This window comes from Solanum tuberosum, unplaced genomic scaffold (genome assembly GCF_000226075.1).
Source record: "Solanum tuberosum cultivar DM 1-3 516 R44 unplaced genomic scaffold, SolTub_3.0 scf00129, whole genome shotgun sequence".
Taxonomy (NCBI): Eukaryota; Viridiplantae; Streptophyta; class Magnoliopsida; order Solanales; family Solanaceae; genus Solanum; species Solanum tuberosum.
In genome coordinates, this window is record NW_006239057.1 from 802284 (window position 1) to 821801 (window position 19518).

Genomic DNA, 19518 nt, shown 5'->3' on the forward strand with positions numbered 1-19518 from the left:
TATTTAAATTACATTTTAAATAATTTTTTATATATAATGTAAAATAGTTCAATAATAACAATCAAAACTTAAAATACTTTAGAATTGGTAGACATCAACACATTAAAGAAATACTAAAAACCATATGGTTCATAAGTGTAGATCCTATTTAACAATAACCCAAGATAGTTACACATTAATGTTGTAATATTGCATATTTGTTAATTATTATGTTTTGAAAATTAAACTGCATATTTAAATTTTATATTTGGTTATTATGTTTTAAAAAATTAAACTACGTATTTACAACTACATATTTAAAAATTAGACTACATATTTTAAAAAATTAAACTACATATTAATAAAAATTTTATGTATTTCTATAATGTGCCGATGTCTATCAATTCTTAAGTATTTTGAGTTTTGATTATTGTTATTGAAATATTAAAATTCTACATTAAATGAAAATAATTTTTAAAAAATATATATCCTAGTTATGTTATACTTTATTTATACACATTAAACATATTGTAATTTATTATATACATAAAATACATCTATTTTAAAGTATTATAATTGATAAGTAAGTATTGAGTGATCTTTTATTTATTTATTTTGAAACGTCCTCAATTAATTAATATTATTGGAGTAACTGTATTTTGTATTCATGGTTAAAATTAGTAAAATAATTTCACCAATTTCTATATATCTTAAATCTTGTTTGGAATGATTATGATATAAAAATCTAATGTGTTATTCATGACATAGTTATAAATGTCTTTTCATCAGTTATTTTTTAGAAATATCTAATTTCCAAAATGATATTATTTTTTCTCTTGAAAAACATCCATTATATAGACTAATCTATTTAGTTGATTATATTTAAAGAAAAAATTAATTAAACTCTTTTAATCTATGCTTAATTACTATATTTTATTAATTTTATATTACAAAATAATTAAGTATAATCTTAAGTAGATAAGATAGTCATTTGTAGTTATTATTAATGAGAAATTTAATTGTCTCTTTTCAATAAAGAAGTTTATATTAAGCGAAAAAATAATTTTTCAAAGGTATGCGTTGACACCTTATTATCATAATTGAGTTCAGGGGAGGGGTAGAGGAAAGAATGTATGTTATGTATATGTTGAACATAATTTGGTATATAATGAAAAACATATTAATGTATAAAAACAAAATTACAAAAATATTTTTTTAACTAAAGCGTACAATTTTTTTATTAACTAAACAATATTTATTTTTAAAAATAAATCTGATAAACTATACGCACACAAAAACATTTTTTCACTTTCATTGGCAGCCAAATAGTTTGTGTTTTAGTAGTTCAAGGAGTTTGGGAAATATAAAAAAGTTAGTTTTGTTTGGAGGGAAAAGTATTGAGGAAATAAATGCAAAAATTAAAATAAGGATATTCTAGTCTTTTTACATTTCTGGCCAAATTCTGGCCAAATATTTCTGGCCATTTAGCATTACCCATTGAAAGGATACCACTTACAAAATAAAAACTAATTTAATACTTATAACATTTAGAAGAGACTAATTAATTTAGAGTGGAATTATTGATCCATGCGAAAAGTTATTTAAAGTACAATATGTTATCACTGTAAAACACATAAAATATACTTCACTTTAATAGGTATTTGCTTCAATTGGTTGATTATCACTAGTCAATCAAATTTTACGAGTTGAAACTTGAAAACTTAAGAATCCTGTTAAGACTAGTAATAGGAATATTTAAATATGTCATTTGTTCAATTTTCTCAATAAAAATGACGTGTAACATATCAAATGTTACTTAGTCATCGTAAGGAGAATATGTTGTTTTGCGCATTCATTTTTAATAAAAGATTTTGAGTTTGAATCTTAGAATCTGTTTGGATTGACTTTAAAAGAAATAGTTTTTAAGTCAAAAATAAAAAGTCAAATTTAAATAACTTTTAAATCAAAAAATAAAAAAGTAGGGAAGACCTACTTTTGATTTTTAACTTATTTTAAGTCATTTTAAACGTACTTTAAGTTATTTTTACACTTGTCAAATACTTCCTAACTTATTTTGAGTTATTTTTTAATTTATTTTAAGTTAATTTTACATTTGTCAAATACTTTCATAAGTCAAAAACTGACTTAAAAGTATGTTGACCAACCTTTAAGTCAATCTAAACGAACTCTTAGAAATAAAATTATCTTTTTTACAAAAAATGAAATCTTATAGTTTGATTTCAAGTTAATTAATCCGGCTCCAGTACGAGCATTGAAAGGAAAAAAAGTTAAAACAAGTTCTTTAAAATTAGAGAAAAGACATAAACTCCACCTTGAACTTGTATCAAAAAGTCACTTACACGCTTAAACTATTATGATGACATATTACACACCTTTATTATTCAAAAGTAAATTTATTTACCCCTTAAAACTGATGTGGCAAAGAAATAAAATAAAAATAAAAACTAAACACGTCAGTTAGAAATAAAAATAAAAATAATAATTAGAATCAATTTTTAACCACCCACCCCACCCTCCTCCACCCCACCCCTACACCCGCACCTCTTCTTCAAACCTCTTCTCCTTCACACCTATTCTTCTTTTTCACATCTTTTCTTCTTCATTCTTTATACATCACAATCTCAAAGCGCAACTTTTCTTTTTAATTTAGCAATTAGGTTAATTCTCATAGATTTGTTAGTGAATAATTGTATTTTATGATAATTTTGACTAAAGGAAGAATCTAAAAAGAATTTCGCATAAACCTAAATAAATAAATCCTTAAGTTATGTTTAGGTGATTTTGGTTGATTGTTTCTATCTTTTCTAAAAAAAATTAACTTTATTGAAGAAATTTTGGTTGTTAATCAATTTTTGAATTTTGTTGTAATTGCAGCTTTATGGGTATGGTCGTTCTAGGTAATGGGTGAAAAAAAAGAGGAAATTGAAAGTGGTGAAGAAGATTAATCAATTTTTGAATTTGATGAAGATGACAACTTTATGAGTGTAGACTGTAGTGGCGCCAGGGCCGTCTCGACTATAAGGCCACTAAAGCAGTCGCTTGGGCCCCCCATTTTCTCCCAAAGATGTGTGTGTGTGTGTGTGTGTATATATATATACTAGGGTAGGGAGGCCCGTGCAAAGCACGGGCCCAATAGTAAAAATATTATGGTGGTAAAAATGTTGTAATATTAAGGAATCAAGGTGATAATATGATCTATTATATTATGTACTATTAGAAATATTTAAAATATGTACAATAGACATAATTATGATGTGGAGTTGAACGCTTTGCACATACTAACTAATGTAATATAACCAAAATAATATATTACATGTTGCAGTTTTGGTATATAAGATTAGCATGCCATTGTCTATGATATTTAGAGGACACTGCAGCTTGTCTGTCCATAGCTAATCCTGGTGATGCAAAAAATCAGAGCGTAGGGAGAGTCAGTCATTATATTGTCCCTACCATAAGCAAAAGCGACAAAATGGTGTGAGGGAGTTCCTGTAATTAGACATTTTAAAGTATGTTAGAAAGTGCAAATATGGCAATAGATAGCAAAGCAATTTTAATATAGGCAGCAAATAGAAAGAGAAGAGGGGGAAATTTTTTTTTGAGAAATTTGAAAGTAGATTAGAGCAATTGCCAAAGCAGCAGTATAATATAAGTAGGACACTTAGAATGTTTTACAGGAATTACGTGGATAGGTGTATAAAAGAAAGTAAACTACAGATAAAAGAAGAGACCTTTAGCAGCAATTGTTGCAGTAAATGTAAATATGTCGAATTCATAATCATTCTGAGCTATAGTGTAGTGTGAAAGTGAGATGTAGACTGACCTGTTACACCTTTTTGGTTGGTGTGGGTGGTTCAATTTTTCCCAGTGCATTTGAAGGACCAGCTGTAGCAGTTGTTGCCATGACTTCTACCTCACTTATTTCCAAAGGCTTTATCTTTTTAGGAGTCCTATCAGAAGTGCTTTGTGGAGTATGTTGTTTTTCCATGTAGGAAAGAATGGACAAAGTTGCATTCGTGGTATTTGAGCTGCCCCAAGATGACTTCCGTAGCTGAATTTCGAATACTTTGTTTGACAGCATGTCATGGACATGAGTAAGAGACAATGATTGCCGCTGTAAATGTAAGAAGTTAGAACAGACAGTGTAGAGTAAACAGAACATCTATGGATATAAGAAGAAAAATGCCTATTTCCTATGAGAACCCATAAAAAGAAAATATAGAGCAAAACAATAAAGATTGCAACTTTACTCAGTTTTTCTGTTATGAGTATGCCGAAATATGTGAAATAGACATATCTCTGACTTTAAAGTGCAGATGCATTCAAGAATTTCAGTCTATGTTGTAGAGCATTTGTTCTGTGATCAAAATAGTGTATACAGAATACCCAAAAAGGGATATAAGCAGAAATTTGCAGCAAAGCTTCAGAGACAGATTTAAAGGCTGTAGAGAAACCCACAACAGTAAAGAACAAATGTTACTATCACGAAGAGAACATCCATGGATATAACAAGAGGAAGCTTGTTTTCCTATGACAACCCATAGAAAGAGAAAATACAGAAAAAACAATAAAGATTGCAATGTTACTCCTATTTTCCCTTATGAATATGTGTTAAAATCTTGAATAGGAATATATTTGACTTTAAAGTGCACATGCATTCAACAATACCCAAAAAGGGGTAGAAACAGAAATCTTCAGCAAACTTTCAGAGACAGATGTAAAGGCTGTAGAGAAACAGAAAAGAGTAAAGAAGAGATGGATTAGGCATTGAAATGTACAAGTTGGTAGTGGGAATGAGAGATAACCTTAGTGCAAGTTATGTCAAATATGTCTTTTGCTGTCATGGACAGTAATTTTTCTCCTAATTCAGCAGAGATAGATGCTGTAGTTGTAGCAGTATTGTCAATAAGATCAATTTGGAAGGTACAACTGAAATGAAGGGAAGTTAGAAATATGTGTATAATCTACGGTATATTTTGTAGAAAGTGTAATGTAGAAGCCAGAAAAGTATAGTACCGAGGTACTAATGATGTTTTTCGATTGCATTTTGGACATTCAAAATCCTTTCTATCCTTTGTACGTTTCTTCTGTTTGCATCCTGAGCATTCAAGCACACAAAAGTCTTGGAACTCATCTAATATGGCCATCTCTGCCTCAACATAGAACACTCCCATCTGTGGCAAGTTTTCCTCATTTAGGCAAAGCTAGAGAAGCAGATAATGAATATGGATACTGGTAATTGAGCAGGTTGAGTTATGACTTACAGAAGGTGCTGATGAGATTTCTGCAATAGAGATAAATTGTTGGCCAGCAGGAGTGACTATCATGGGAGTGATAGATGAGCTTGTCGAGGTTTTCTCTGATGGAGAACCTAACAACATTGTTTTGTTTTCTTTTGCCCTATTGTTAGACCAAATAATATGGTTAGAAGGTTATTTAGATGCAAAGTAAAGCTGTAGAATAAATGTGAAATGTGAGTACCAGTTGATGAGTGCCATTGCCTGTGGGTAATCAGGATTTACACGTACTGTGGAATTGTACCTAGTTTGCAGTGACAACCCTGTATAACAGATAGGTTGTATATTGTGTTGTTATTATGATATAAAATTATGTTGGTAAGAAGTTGAACAGAGATGTACCTTGATAAGTAGAGATTCCTATACTCCTTCCGAGGATTACAAGCAGATCTGCCTCTGTTGCCATTTTAGAGAAAATTTGATGTCCTTCTATTTCTCCAAAGTCCTCCCATAGAGTGAAGAGAAACTGATTTCTCCTGAGAGTGTCAGAACAGAAGGACAGAAGAGTAAGTACTATGATAATTGATGATGTCAGTAGAGAAATGCACAATGTCGTTAGTCATGAAAAATATTTGCAGAGAATGGGTAAGTACAATGTGAAATGTCATACTTACTGATCGTCACAAACGGTAATTTCTCTACACCTATGATGACTGCGACCTGCAGTTTTTTGAGGACCACAACGAAGAACGATTGCTAGTATATCTGCGTATATAGTACATAATGAAATTTCGCAAGTGTTCTGCAGCAGTACAAATGTATATTTCAGTCTGGTAACAGGTAGTACGATGGATGTACCTATTTCAGCAGCAGAATCAACCATCAGATGGGGAATGCGGTCAAAGTTGGTGATATTGAGCCTGGTTGGCGGTGGAAGTGGTTTTTCAACTTCATGAGATGCTTGGATTTGTTCAATTACTGTCTCCTTGTCAAGAGTCCACTGAAATTTATGTATTGGCTTGCCGTATGAGGATGGTGAGACTTTCACTTTTGCAGTAGAGATGAGGTAGGTATTGAGGAGTTTAAGCGTAGCTGCATACTGCTGGATTTCGTCACTGTACATAACGACCTTAATTTGGCATTCCTGAAAATAAGAGTTATAGAAAGTTGAGATTAATTAAGTTAAGAGGAAAACAGCAGTAGTGATAATGTAAAATACAATAATGACCTAACCTCTTCATCTTCCAAAATTAAATTTTGGAATGTGCATTTCTTGTCAAGGCTTTCTCGTGGCCGGGCTATTTCGACAATTTGAACTTTGCAAATCCAATCTCGTGTTGCTGGTTCTATTTGGTTGATGTTCACTCTTAGTACCATGTTTGTAGGAAAGATAGTTAACCAAATAGTAGTAGCTGCAGGATAACATGAATATTCAGTCAAACTACTTGCTTTGTTGGGGTTTTATGAACAGGGCTGATTAAATTAGGGATATGCAAGATTGTTTAATTTGTTTAGAGAAGAGAAAAGAAGGAATCAAATGCAAGGAGCATTGTGGAGTAAAATGCACATTGTAGCTGCACAAATGAGCTGTTGATGTAGGCACAAAGCAGTAACAAACTGTTGTAAAAGCAAGTTAGGACATAATAAAGTTTGTGTGCGGGGGGAAAAGAAAAAAAAAGAACAAATGAAAAGGAAAAGAACAGTGTTGTTGTAGTAGAAGTAGAGTCATGTGTAAATCTATTAGGGCTCTTTAGTGGAGTTCACTGAAGACACAAAATCAGTGTGCATGCATTATTAATGTGCAAAGTACTGTTGGACAAATCTTTTTTTTACACAAGATCTGTTACAGGGACAGTAAATGTTGCAGACTATTAAAACAACAACAATTATCTGTGAAACCTGAGTCAAATCACTATGTATTTGAGAAAAACAATATGAAAAAATTTACTGAAGGTAGTATGTGATGGCTTATGTATGACTTAGTATCATGAAAGATACATTTTGTACAAGAGACCTAAGCTGTCAGATTTATATCCAAAGGCACCATTTAGTATTACCAAAAATGTTTCCTATTTTTCATAGAAAAAGTCAATTGTCATGTTGCTATCTAAAATGTCAATAAACAGAAAGTAAGAAAAAAGACAAAAGAAAAGAACTATGCTGCAGATATTTTGATGACGTTGGGCCTGAAGGTAAAAGCATACTGCTGGATCCATGGTGCATGTATGAAAGATTGAATAATATTGAAAGCATTAAATATGAGGCACCAAACAGGAAATTCAGAAGGGAGGCTATTACTTTGGCTTTTAGATTTGTAATACCAGTACAAATGTAAGACCATAGTAATTGCTGTGCACCTAATAACTGTAATTTGGATGTATTTTGATTTTCTGTTTTGGTGACAAGCAGAATGTGGAAGAAAACTTGAAAATGGGATATATATATATTATATATATATATATAATATATATATACCTATATCTCTATATATATATAATATATATATATTACCTTACTCTTATCTAATCTGTTAATATATTTATTTTTTTAAAATATAGAGAAATTATAAAGGACCAAAAAAAAACATGTGTCTTCCTAGAAATTCATGGGGTTTTGGGTGCCAATGAAATTGTGCCAGAAAAGACAGTAAATCAGTACATTTGGCAGTGCAGAAAGAGACAAAATCATTACCTTTGACTACCTAATGTAATAAGTATGTCTGTTTTTTGGCATTATTTCATTGGCAGCCAAAACTGCATGAATTTTGAAGAAGACAGTTGTAGTTTAATTGTTCTTTCTAAATGAGGAAATAAAAAAGTTATCTATCTATCTATGTATCTATATATATGTGTATATATATACACTGTCTCTCTGTCTCTGTCTCTTTATATATATATATCTATATATACATGTATATATATATCTCTATCTATATATATACGTACACAGAGACATGAAATCATGTGTCAGCTGGTTAGTAAGGTAGCAAAAATAGTATAGCATTACCATTTTGTTTCTATTGTAAAATTGAATGTACGAATTGTTAGCGTAAAGGTAGCTAATGCATTTTGTTAAAAGTAAAATACATTTGAACGCGTGATAAGTTCAGAAGCACACAGAGATTAGTACTGCCTTTGGCTTTTCGTTTACTACATGCAAAACTTCAATCATATTCCTTCTAGGTTTCTCCCATAGCAAGGCGAATTCATTACCGTGTATTTGACATTATTAGGGACTCTAAATGTGAATGATTTGAACCTATATGATTATGGGAATAATTAAGTATACTAAGTGGAAGAAGCTCTGCCTTTGAGATGTTGACGTAAGAGGTGATGGTTTATTGTGAAGGAACACAGTAGATTGTGGTGGAGTTATACTTTGACGGCCACAGTTAGCTTTTGTAAAATGGAGAGCAGCAACATTTTGAGGAAGAGCATGTGCTTGAGCAGAGTATTCTGGCTAGCGTAGTGGCAGAAGAGCTACCCTTTTTTCAGTTGTTATTTTATGCTAAGAAATTGGGTTTCTCCTTTTTTTGGAATCCTTTTTGGTAGTAGCTGTTTGTCGAGGCAAGATTGTATTTATTTTCTGTTTAGTGGTAGACAGCTCAGGGCAAGTATTTAGCGAAGTTCTTTTATTGAAGGTAATATCTTGCTGTTCGATTAGGGTCAGTGAACACATAATAAGAGAGTACAATGTAGAGTGAAGAATATAGCAGAATAGTAATAGAGGCAAAAAACTATAGAGTAGGAAAATGCAGAAACTTACGTTTGTCAGTGAGAAGTTTGTTCTTTATTTCAGCAGTTGAAGAAGTGTGAGTTCGCAAATCCTACATAACGTCTAGCAAGTACGCAGTGTATTAGTTAAAACTATGCAAAAGCGAAGATTCAAATGAAGATTGCATTCTTGAGACCACTCTAATTAACTAAACGGTCAAATGACAGCTTACCAAGAGTAGAGCATATATTAAAAGGCACATATGTGGTAAAGGCGTAAATAGCAGTTGTGTCTAAGGGACAACCATATATGTGGTTAATACATTGGGTAAAATTGTTGGATCTTTGGAGTTCCCAAAGTTAACTGTCTCTTTAGTGTGGAGGAGCTGGACAAAGAAAATTGTGTTGTTGTTTCAGCTAAAGTACTGTAGTTTATTCTGCAAATTAAGAAGTTGTTCTTTCTTGTTGAATTATCTTTCATTCACCTATTTACTACATATTTGTTATGGACATTGGCACTGTAGAAATCCCAGAAGAAGTAAGATATGGAGTGGAGTTTTCCTGTAGTTTGACATGACATACATACTGCAAATCAATATTAACTAAGGCAACTAAAGAAAAAATTGAGTAAGATTTACGCATTAGTACAGGGAATGGTTACAGTATATTACACTGATTTCCTCAGAGGGCATTACATTTATATCATATAATCCATTTAAGTATAATTACATTTGATAAGAGCTGTTTTGTTCCGAGTGAAATGAATATAGAAAGTACAAGAGAATGATCAAATATACAGTAAGATTTGCTTATGCTGAAGGACAGAAACTTAGTAGGCAGTTTACTCCTAGTAAGCAAGAGACTTTTGTCATGACAACAATTGGTTTGAGTTGATGATTTTCTAATATGTCTATGTCATTGATTGCACTGTGTATAATTCAGAAGTAATGTTGATGTGATAAGAACTACAAGAGAGCAAACAGAGATTTAACTAATTGTCCAGCAAAGAGAGTAAAATCAGCAGAGCAAAGGCAGGCAGCATACCTTTCATAGCTTGGAAGATGGATGAAGTCCAAAGAAGCTTTGCATATTCAGAGATGTAGAGGAAGAAAGAAATAACAGGTGGCAGCTGCAATGGAGGTAGGAAATACGTGTCAACAAAAGAGATTGTCTCGTTGTTTCAGGTAAACTACTGTAGTTTATTCTGGATATTAAGGAGTTGTTCTTTCCCGTTGAATTATGTTTCATTCACCTATTCAGTAGACATTTGTTATGCACATGAGCAGTGTAGAAATCCTACAAGCAGTAAGACATAGAGTGGAGTTTTCCTCTTGTTTGACATGACATATATACTTCAAATCAATACTAAGTAAGGCAACTAACGAAAGAATTGAATGGCATTTGTGCATTAGTACAGTGAGCAGCTACAGTAGATTACATTGATTTGCTTAGAGGACATGACGTTTATATCATATAATCCATTTAGGTATAATTACATTTGATAAGAGCCCTATTGTTCCCACCGAAATGAATATAGAGAGTAGAAGAGAATGACCAAATATACAGTAAGATGTGCTTTTGCAAAAGGACATGAACTTAGTAGGCAATTTACTTGTAATAAGGTAGCCACTTTTCTCATCAGACAATTGGTTTGAGCTGATGATTTTATAATATGTGTATGTCATTGATTGTACTGTCTATAATTTAGAAGTCATTTTGATTTGATAAGAACTACAAGAGAGCAAACAGAGAGCCAAGTAATTGTGCAGGAAAGAGAGTAAAATGAGCAGAGCAAAGGCAGGCAGCATACCTTTGTTAGTTTGGAAGATGGATGAACTCCAACGAAGTTTTCCATATTCACATATGTAGAGAAAGAAAGAAATAAGAGGTGGCAGCTGCAATGGAGGTAGCAAATAGGTGTGAACAGAAGAGAACCTTCAGTTGTTGTAATGCTTAAATGATGCGGAAATTGAAAAGGCAAAATAGAAGTGGGCTTAAATTTTTATCTATTTACAAAAGTAGCCTTAAATGTACAGTTGTAACGAATTTATTGATTTTATTGGACTGAGAAAGCCCTCACTTATTAAGAATGGTAATTTAGTCCTAACAAGCTACAAAATTTTCTCATGAGAGCAATTGCTTTCAGTTAATGATTTTATAATATGTCTATGTGATTGATTGTACTGTGTATAAGTAAGAAGTCATTTTCATTTCATAAGAACTACAAGAGAGGGATTTTGAAAACAAATAGAAAATTGTCGAACCTGCTGCAGTATTGGTACTTCAGCATCTATATTAGCGATGAGGTGCCATTTGATTGAAGCAGTGCGTACAACGTCATTGTTGCAGTAGTTTGGTGATGTTGCTATAGATTATTATTATGTTGATGGTAAAAAGTTGGGCAAGCAGATTTATCTTTGCTCTAAATTGGAAACTTTTGACCTACAATGGAAGAGAAAATATGTGCTTTAGGATATATAATATATGTCTGTTTTCTGAAAATTAGGAAGAAGAACAAGTTAAAAGCTGCAATGAAAATAGGACACTGTATGCTCTAATTGACTGTGTTGTTTAAAAATATATATGAACTCTGTCTTTGAACTGATGACATATATGAAATATAGAAGAGTAGATATTATATACCTTTGAGTAAAGAATATTTTCGGTGTCTTTGCCTTTTCCTTTACTACATGCAAAACTTGAATGATAGTTGTTGTAGCTTTCTCCTATAGTAAGGGAAATTCATAAATGTATATTTGACATTATTAGGGACTTTAAATGTGAATGATTTGAGCTTATATGATTATGGGTAGAATTATGTATACTAAGCAGAACAAAAATGCTAAAGCTTTATATATATTTGAAAAGTAAATAAATGAAGTTGCAAGCAAATATAGAAGATTAAATTTTTACCAAACTTGAACTGTAAATTTAGAGAGAATATGCTTAAGAGAAAAAATATATGCAGTTTTCATGGAGCTGACAGAGTTACCTAGGTTAGTGTTGACACTTTATCTGCGCTGGTGTGACTATGTAGTCCATTAGTTAATTCATTACATTTTCATATAAATGCTGGATCTTTCTGTGCCCTTCTTCTGCAGGAGAGCAGATCAGCAGGACTGCACGATGATATGTGCTTTGCCTGTGAAATTGCAGTTGTATGGATGGAGAATGAACTGAGACAAAAGGAAGTGCAGTTATTCTATACCTAGGAAGTTAGCATGAGAACTAAGGTTGTGACTAAACCACATGGAGCTAAAATGTACCTTGTACTCCTCTCTGTAGTTAAGTTCATTTGCTGCGTTTTGATGACTAAGAAATTCAGAATTCTAATCTGCAAATATGTGAAGCTGCTACAATTATTTTAACAGGTTGAGAGAGCAATTGAAAAGGCTAGTTTGCGTTTATTTTGCAATTAATGTTATGTGATACAATGTAAAAACCATATGGTGTTCCATTAAGGTGTATGTGCAATGAAGTATGGTTGATAAAGTTTGTTAAATGAAGAATAATAAATTCCATAGAGAATGCAACATATAGGCCCAAATACGTTGGTCAATTTGCATAGAAGAAGGATTGATATTGTGAACATAAAAGCACAAGGATTGATATTCTCAGCTGTGAAAGGGAAACAAGTTGAACTATGGGTTGAACGGCAGAAATAAGAACAGAAATGTAGGAATAAGCATGAGAAATCATTTGTACCTGCTTGCTGTGACTGGTGTCTTCAATTTTGTATGTTGGAAACATTGCTATTCACGTGAGCAGAACCACTGGCAGAAGGTATGGGATGCTATGTCTGGACATCAGCACAATTAAGCAGATTGATTTTTGTAAAAATGAAGTCTGTGTTACGACTACCTGCAGCTATAGTCATGTGACCATATTAATCCTACAGTTCCAAATTTAAAACAAAGGAACACCAATTATGTTCACTGCACGCAATTACTATATCAGTGTCCACCAAATTTGCAGTTGCACATAAATTCTCAGGAGTTAGGTTTAGGTCGAAAGGCAAGCAAAAATTTGGAAATGGATTCATAGATAAGTAAAGCTTAAGCATAGGACAAAAATTATCACTCAATAACTGTAAGTCCCTAACTGAAATTGAAAACCATCAAGAATTTGAGTGCATAATTGTAAAAATAAGGTGAACAAGACCAATATAAGCATAATAATACCTTCATTTGTTCATTTACCGCAGCCATTTCCATTTCCATTTGCAGCTGAATGAACTAATGGAGGCGCAGGTGGTGAGAATTGTTTTTCCTGAAAATCTCCATTAGCACCAGAAGCTTTACTATTCACTTGTACAGTGTCATCATCCTGAATTTTCAAATCTTTTACCATTTTTTGGATCAGTGAGACATTCACAGCACCATTTTTAGCAGTTGTTTTGTCCTGAAGTGATAATGTATTTTCCAAGTGTGTGAACTTTTGCAAATACATCTTAAGTTTTACTTGAATTTTAGCTTCTTCATTTTTTAGCTGTTCATTTTTCTTCTGCATATTCTTCAATCGATGGAGAATTGATTGAAGGATGTGCAGAGGAAAAATGAGCAGCTAAAAAATGAAGCAGCTAAAGTTGAGGCAAAACTGAAGTTGTATTTGGAAAAGTTGAAAGAGCTAGAAAGTCAAGTATCACTTTAGGAGGAACGAACTGCTAGAAATGGTGTTGTGGATGTTTGAGTGATCTAAAAAATGGTACAAGATTTGGAAGGTAAGGATGATGATGTTGTAGAAGTGAATAGTAAAGCTTCTGGTGAAGGATGATGATGTCTACAGCTTGTACAGAAGTTATACTGAAGATCAACACTTTGACCAAACACTTCATTTGCATATTCGATTGTTTGGTCAGCTTCGTTGTTAACCTCAAAGCAAGTCAAAGTAGTGGAACAAAAACTACTGGAGGAATGAAAGTAAGGGAAACTATTATCACACAAATCTCCGTAGCAGTACTATGCGGATAAAGAATGGAAAGTAATGTGTGTGTTTAGTTTTATTCGGAAACATGCAAGAGCAAATTAGATGAAATTCTTCATATGTAGGTGTACTAATTTGTTGTAAGGAAGGATGAAAATAACCATTTGAGAAGAAACATTATGCAAAATTCATGTTGTAAAGTAAACACTGTAATAGAGAAATGAGCTAGGGAAGTATTGCATTACCTTGTTTTGCAGTACTGCAAACAAATAATGCCTGAAAAGCCAAAGGTGTGTTGTATATCTTTTGTGTAGCTGCAAGGAACATACATTAACTATAAACAATTAGAACGATATGAGAAAACAAAACTTCATCAAGTAAGATAAGTTGTGGACAGGAAAACAGAAAGGCAGGACATAAATGTAAAATTAGGTCACATAAGTACGAAATTACATTAGAGAATGCCTTTCGAAGTAATACAGGCATTGCACATGTGCAAAACAAAAGTACAAGAATAATGACGCATAAAACTGAGCATACACAATGAAGTTGCATGAAAATAGTAGTTTTTTCCAGCACGTTAAAGGAAAAGGGAACAAGCATCAAAGGAAAGCAGGAACGTAGAGTAAAATTGACTTTCTAGCTGTAGAAGCTTAGTTGCGCGGACTCTTCACTTTTGATGCCGCACCCGTCTCGGATTCTCCAAAAATACACTACTTTTGGCGAATCCGACATGCATCCATTGGCATTTTTGAAGAGTCCGAGCAACATAGTGTAGAAGTGACCTTTTGATGTAATAGGAAAGCATTAACCAACTGTTGCCAAAGGAAGGTAGGAGAAACAATGAACATAAATTAGAGAAGCATGAAAGAGCACATAGCATGTATCCTACTATTAACTTTTGCTTCTATGTTGATCTCGTAACCATGTAGGTGCAATTAGTTATTTGTCAATCATGACATTTAGGTGTAAAATTTGAACTATTAAATTTTTGGCTACATTCATTTGTTTTTTTAAATTTTTTCCTACTTGAATTATGATTGTATATATCATGTGTGAAATGTTTTTTGGCATTTTTAGCCATGAACAATTTGTTCTACCTTCATCTTCCTGCGTAAACTATCAGCATGTACATATTTTAAGGGGAAATCAAATGAGTTTTAATTTTTTTGTTAGATGACAGTGGAGAGGAATAAATGTGTCAGATGAGAACGGAAATGAGGGGACGACGGGTACTCTGTAGGCAAAGTGAGAGCTCTATTCCTGTTGTTCACCTTTCCTATGTTATTCTTTACGCTGTTGGCCCTTTAGGTATCAGTTGCTTTGTTTGTCTGTTATTTCTCTTTAAAATTACTGAATTTTTCTGCAATATATTCCAGAAAGAAGAAACAGTTGATATTTTACCGGTTTATGTTGTTACCAATCCATCCTATAAGTGTTAAATGTTTGTTACCTGAAATAATTGCTTGGTAAAATTTCGCAGACATGTAGATGCTAACAGACTACTAAGAGTGACAGCAATGTTGGGAGAAGAGAAAAGGCAAAGGTAGCTTATCCATCTAACGACTGCCATGCAAGAGGTGAGCCTCTATGTAGAATAGAAGAAAATAGAAATCTGAAGCAGAAAGAGAAGAAATAAAAGAGCAAACATTGACTCTGATGGGTAGATAGTTTTTTGCTAAAGAAAACCAATGTTAGGTTTGAGGTAATAAGTTTGAAGTTGCTGAACGAAACATTGGCAGTGTATTTGGTAGGTAACTGTAGTTGTATATTAGGTTTTATGTAAAGGTTTTATCCAAGCCGAAAACAACAGCTGATAGTAATATTGCACGAAAATCAGTCAGTGTCCATTCTGAAGAGAGAAAGTTGGAGAAGAGAAATTTTGGTCAAACCTTAATGTGAAGTTTGCGAAAGAATGTGGAACAAGTACACTACTTCAGAATTATAGCTGTTACTATTGGGTCAGTTCACGTATAAACTGCAGAAGGATAATAAACGTTGTATCTTGTGTAAAGAAACAGAGAATAAGCAACAAATAAAAGCAGAAAGAACAGTGCTGTCACAGTGAAAGTACATTCATGTGCAAATCTGTTAGCACACTTCAGCAGAGGTGAATGAACAGATAAAATGAGGTACAAAGAAAAAGTGTAAGTAGCAGCAGCAAGTGACATTTGAAAGCGATCGAAAGAAACGATATAGCTTACAAATGTGTGTGTGGAGGAAAAAGACAGAAACAATGGACAGGCAGCAAAGAGAGATGATGCACCTTTTGTATCATTGACGCACCAAAGAATACGGTGTAGAAAATGTGTGGGGGGAAAAATTAAATGTTTTTAGCTTGCATTTGACGATAGCAGAAAACCTAACAAGTTTGTAGAGGTTTTGTGTTGTTACTGAAGAATAGAGTGCGAAGAAAGTCAATGGGAAAAAAGGCAATTTGAATTGACATAGCTAAAGAAAGCTAAAGTACAGGACGAACGATAAATTTGGAATGTACGTAAACTGCTTAGAAATAGAGGTCACATCTATTGGTGAATGTAATAATTGTTTGTTGTCCAACAGAGAGCATGGAAGGTGTATGCTGTATTATAGTGGCATTTTTTGTTAGCTAATTGTTTCCTTCTTACGCAAGCATAACATGTAAATGGCTCGTATATCGGAAGGATATTTAATAGGAGGAAAAGAAATGATCAGCAACCGAAATAAAGTAAGGATAACCGTAGAAACAACTATCCAGAAATAAAGAAAGGATAAGCTTAGAAACAGTTTGGACTATCCAGGAAAAACAGCAAATTGGACAAACTTGAAACGTTAAGCAGTAAATTAGAGCATAGGAGACAACATATAAGCTACCTGCGACCACATGTAGGATGTATGTGAATGTTGTGGACGGGCTAGCATGTATAGATGCTTTGCGTGGGCAATTAAAGACCCTGCAGGCTGTTCTGTATCAACGGTATTTCTACCTTTCAGTTGCAGGCAATCTCCTGTAAAATAGATTTAGTAGCTAGTTTTTTCAAATGCGGGAAATTGAATATGAAAGAAGTTAGAGCGGCATATGGAACATCTGAAATGAATCATTAATTATATTACATGGGATATTTGTAGCAGCTAATGAATTTTAATAGGCACTCAGAATTTGGAGTATGTTGGAAACCAGAAAATTGAAGAAAGCTCACAAAGATAATTAAAAGACTTGAAGGAAAAGTGACGCGCAAACAATGGTGAATAAATAAATAAGAGAAGTAGTAACTTAGGAGCACAAATAAACTACCCAAAGTTAATGGTAGGACCTTTATCAGACACTTTGCTGCGGGAGTAAACAGTTGAGGAAAACTGTGGGAGAATAGCTGGTGGGTGTAGGAAATCGTATAGATGATGAAACAGAACATATAAGGTACGTGTGAGCGCGTGTCGGATGTCTCTGAATCTTGTGGACTGCGTAGTATGTATATAAGGTTTGGGTGAGCAGCTGAAGGAATCGTTCTAAGGTGGTGATAATGAAGAGGCTGCTGCAGACCTAGTGGGATGGTCTGTATGACAGCTATTTCTATCGCCAAGTTAGACGCAATCTCCTGCGGGGGGAAATGATTATTTAGGAATATTGAATTTGAGCAAATTCAGTATGGAATAAGTGAGAAGTACATACAGAACAAATGAAAGGAATTATTATTAAATATATTAGAAGAAATATTGTATTTCCTTTTGGCAAGGGATTTGTTTGGAGAATGGAAAGCGTAAACAGCAGGGAAAACAGAAATGGAGAAAGCGTTGGAAGCCAAAGTTTTGAAGAAGTGAAAGTGTAAAAGCGAATCTTGTGTTTTGGAGGCGTTGTGGCGATTCGGTGGTAAAGATAGTGTAACAAACAAATAGATGGAATTATTCAGCAGAAGTTTGAAGCACATACATACAGTATAATATGGCTTAATATGGTGTAGAGGAGACAAATTAGGAATGACCAAAAGAGCAAAACAAAAGACAAAGTAGGAATTGGAGAAACATAAATTGGCACATGGCAAATAACATATATTGCTAACCAATTAGGTTCCAAATGTAGTAAAAAATAAAAGAATTAACAACTTATTATATAAAAGGGAATGTTACTATCATCAACAGAACAGCGATAGATATAAGAAGAAAAAGTCGTGTGTCCTATGACAACACAGGAAAAGAGAATATACAGCCAAACAATAAAGATTGCAACTCTACTCCTTTTTTCCCTTATGAATATGCAAAAACATCTGAAATAGACATATGTTTGACTTTAAAGTGCAGATGCATTCAAGAATTTGACTATATGTTGTAGAACATTCTTTGTCTGACGAAAACAATATATACGAAATACCCAAAAAGGCAAATAAACAGAAATGTTGACGAAAGGTTCAGCGACAAATTTAAAGGCTGTAGAGAAAGAGAACAACAGTAAAGAAGAGATGTTACTATCATCAAGAGAATATCCATGGATATAACAACAAAAAGGGCCGTTTCCTATGACAACCCATAAAAAGAGAAAATGCAGAAAAACAATAAACATTGCAACGTTACTGATGTTTTCCCTTATGAACATGCAAAAGCATCTTAAATAGACATATCTTTGACTTTAAAGTTCACATAGATTCAAGAACTTCAGTATATATTGCAGAACATTCCTTGTCTGACCAAAACAGTATATACAGAATACCAAAAAAGGGAACTAAACAGAAATGTTCAGCAAATCTTGAGAGAGAGATTTAAATGCTGTAGAGAAACAGAAAGCAGGAAAGAACAGATGGATTGGACATTGAAATTTCGCTCAAAGGATGAAGAAGTACCTGCGTAGCTCGTGGGACAGAAACAGAAATCTTGAGCAAATCTTCAGAGAGCAATTTAAAGGCTGTAGACAAACCAAAAACATAGAACAACAACTGGATTCGCCATTGAAGAGTTGAGAGGGAGAGAAATTAGGGTCGCTTAAATCATGAAGAAATACCTGCGCAGGTCGTGGGAAAGAAAGAGAAATCTTCAGGCAAGCTTGAGAGAGAGATTTAAAGGGTTTAGACAAACAACAAAGAATAAAGAAGAGATAGAATCGCCATTGAAATTTACCTTAAACCATGACGAAGAACCTCCGCAAGTCGTCGTAGAAAAAGAGAAAACTTGAGGAAACCTTCAGAGAGACGTACAGAAACCGAAATCAGTAAAGAACAGGTCGATTCACCGTAGAAGAGTTGAGAAGTCGGAAGAAGAGTTGAGAGGGAGAGAAATTAGGGTTACAAATTTGAGAAAGTTCTAGAGAAAGTGAAAAGAAAATGAGAGAGGGTGTTGGTGGTGTAAATGTACAATTTCCAAAGGTACAATTATCACTGCCTTTAGTACAACCAACAGATGCAATGTTAGTCCTTTTAAATGTACACCTAGTACTGCCTTTAGTACAATGAGCAGCTGCAGTGTTGGTCCTTTTTAAGTGGCACTTCTAAATAAGGGTAAAATATATATATATAGTTTTAAAAAAAATTCATGTATTGATAAATTTGAAAATATTTTTTTGTATAGAAAATATAATTGAGAAATTGAATATTGTTTAGTTGATTGTAGTATTTTTTCTAGATTATTATGTGGCTAGTTAATTGTAGTATCCTTTCTAGTTTCACATGTGACTATCCTTT

The 19518-nt window shown here is 33.2% G+C and overlaps 1 protein-coding gene across 14 annotated transcripts; it reads right to left on the minus strand.

Annotated features, from left to right (window-relative positions):
• Positions 1–3177: 3177 nt before the first annotated feature.
• Positions 3178–19156, minus strand: LOC102582531 (replication protein A 70 kDa DNA-binding subunit B-like). Of its 14 annotated transcripts, XM_015310435.1 has the most exons (24): positions 18959–19156; positions 18843–18883; positions 18685–18746; positions 16727–16860; positions 14119–14187; positions 13132–13855; positions 12656–12811; positions 12217–12284; positions 11943–12126; positions 11594–11676; positions 11215–11392; positions 10761–10845; positions 9995–10079; positions 9003–9038; positions 6471–6649; positions 6096–6381; positions 5912–6002; positions 5640–5773; positions 5482–5560; positions 5265–5400; positions 5017–5174; positions 4806–4929; positions 3824–4114; positions 3178–3489 (listed from the first exon to the last, which is right to left on the minus strand). In XM_015310435.1, the coding sequence occupies exons 11-23, from the start codon at positions 11238–11240 to the stop codon at positions 3827–3829; spliced, it is 1707 nt and encodes a 568-aa protein (XP_015165921.1). In that variant the 5' UTR covers positions 11241–11392; positions 11594–11676; positions 11943–12126; positions 12217–12284; positions 12656–12811; positions 13132–13855; positions 14119–14187; positions 16727–16860; positions 18685–18746; positions 18843–18883; positions 18959–19156; the 3' UTR covers positions 3178–3489; positions 3824–3826. The 14 variants fall into 14 exon arrangements, with proteins under 14 accessions (XP_015165921.1, XP_015165927.1, XP_015165924.1 ...); XM_015310441.1 differs by lacking the exon at positions 18843–18883; XM_015310438.1 differs by lacking the exon at positions 18843–18883 and having other exon boundaries at positions 18685–18842.
• Positions 19157–19518: the final 362 nt, after the last annotated feature.

Coding starts and splice junctions, on each gene's coding strand:
- LOC102582531 (XM_015310441.1), bottom strand. CDS start 11,240: ATGCTGAAGTACCAATACTGCAGCAG. Junction 6,650..9,002: donor CAAACTTCTCACTGACAAAC/GTAAGTTTCTGC, acceptor GTTATCCTGCAG/CTACTACTATTTGGTTAACT. Junction 5,401..5,481: donor GCAATGGCACTCATCAACTG/GTACTCACATTT, acceptor GTCTAACAATAG/GGCAAAAGAAAACAAAACAA.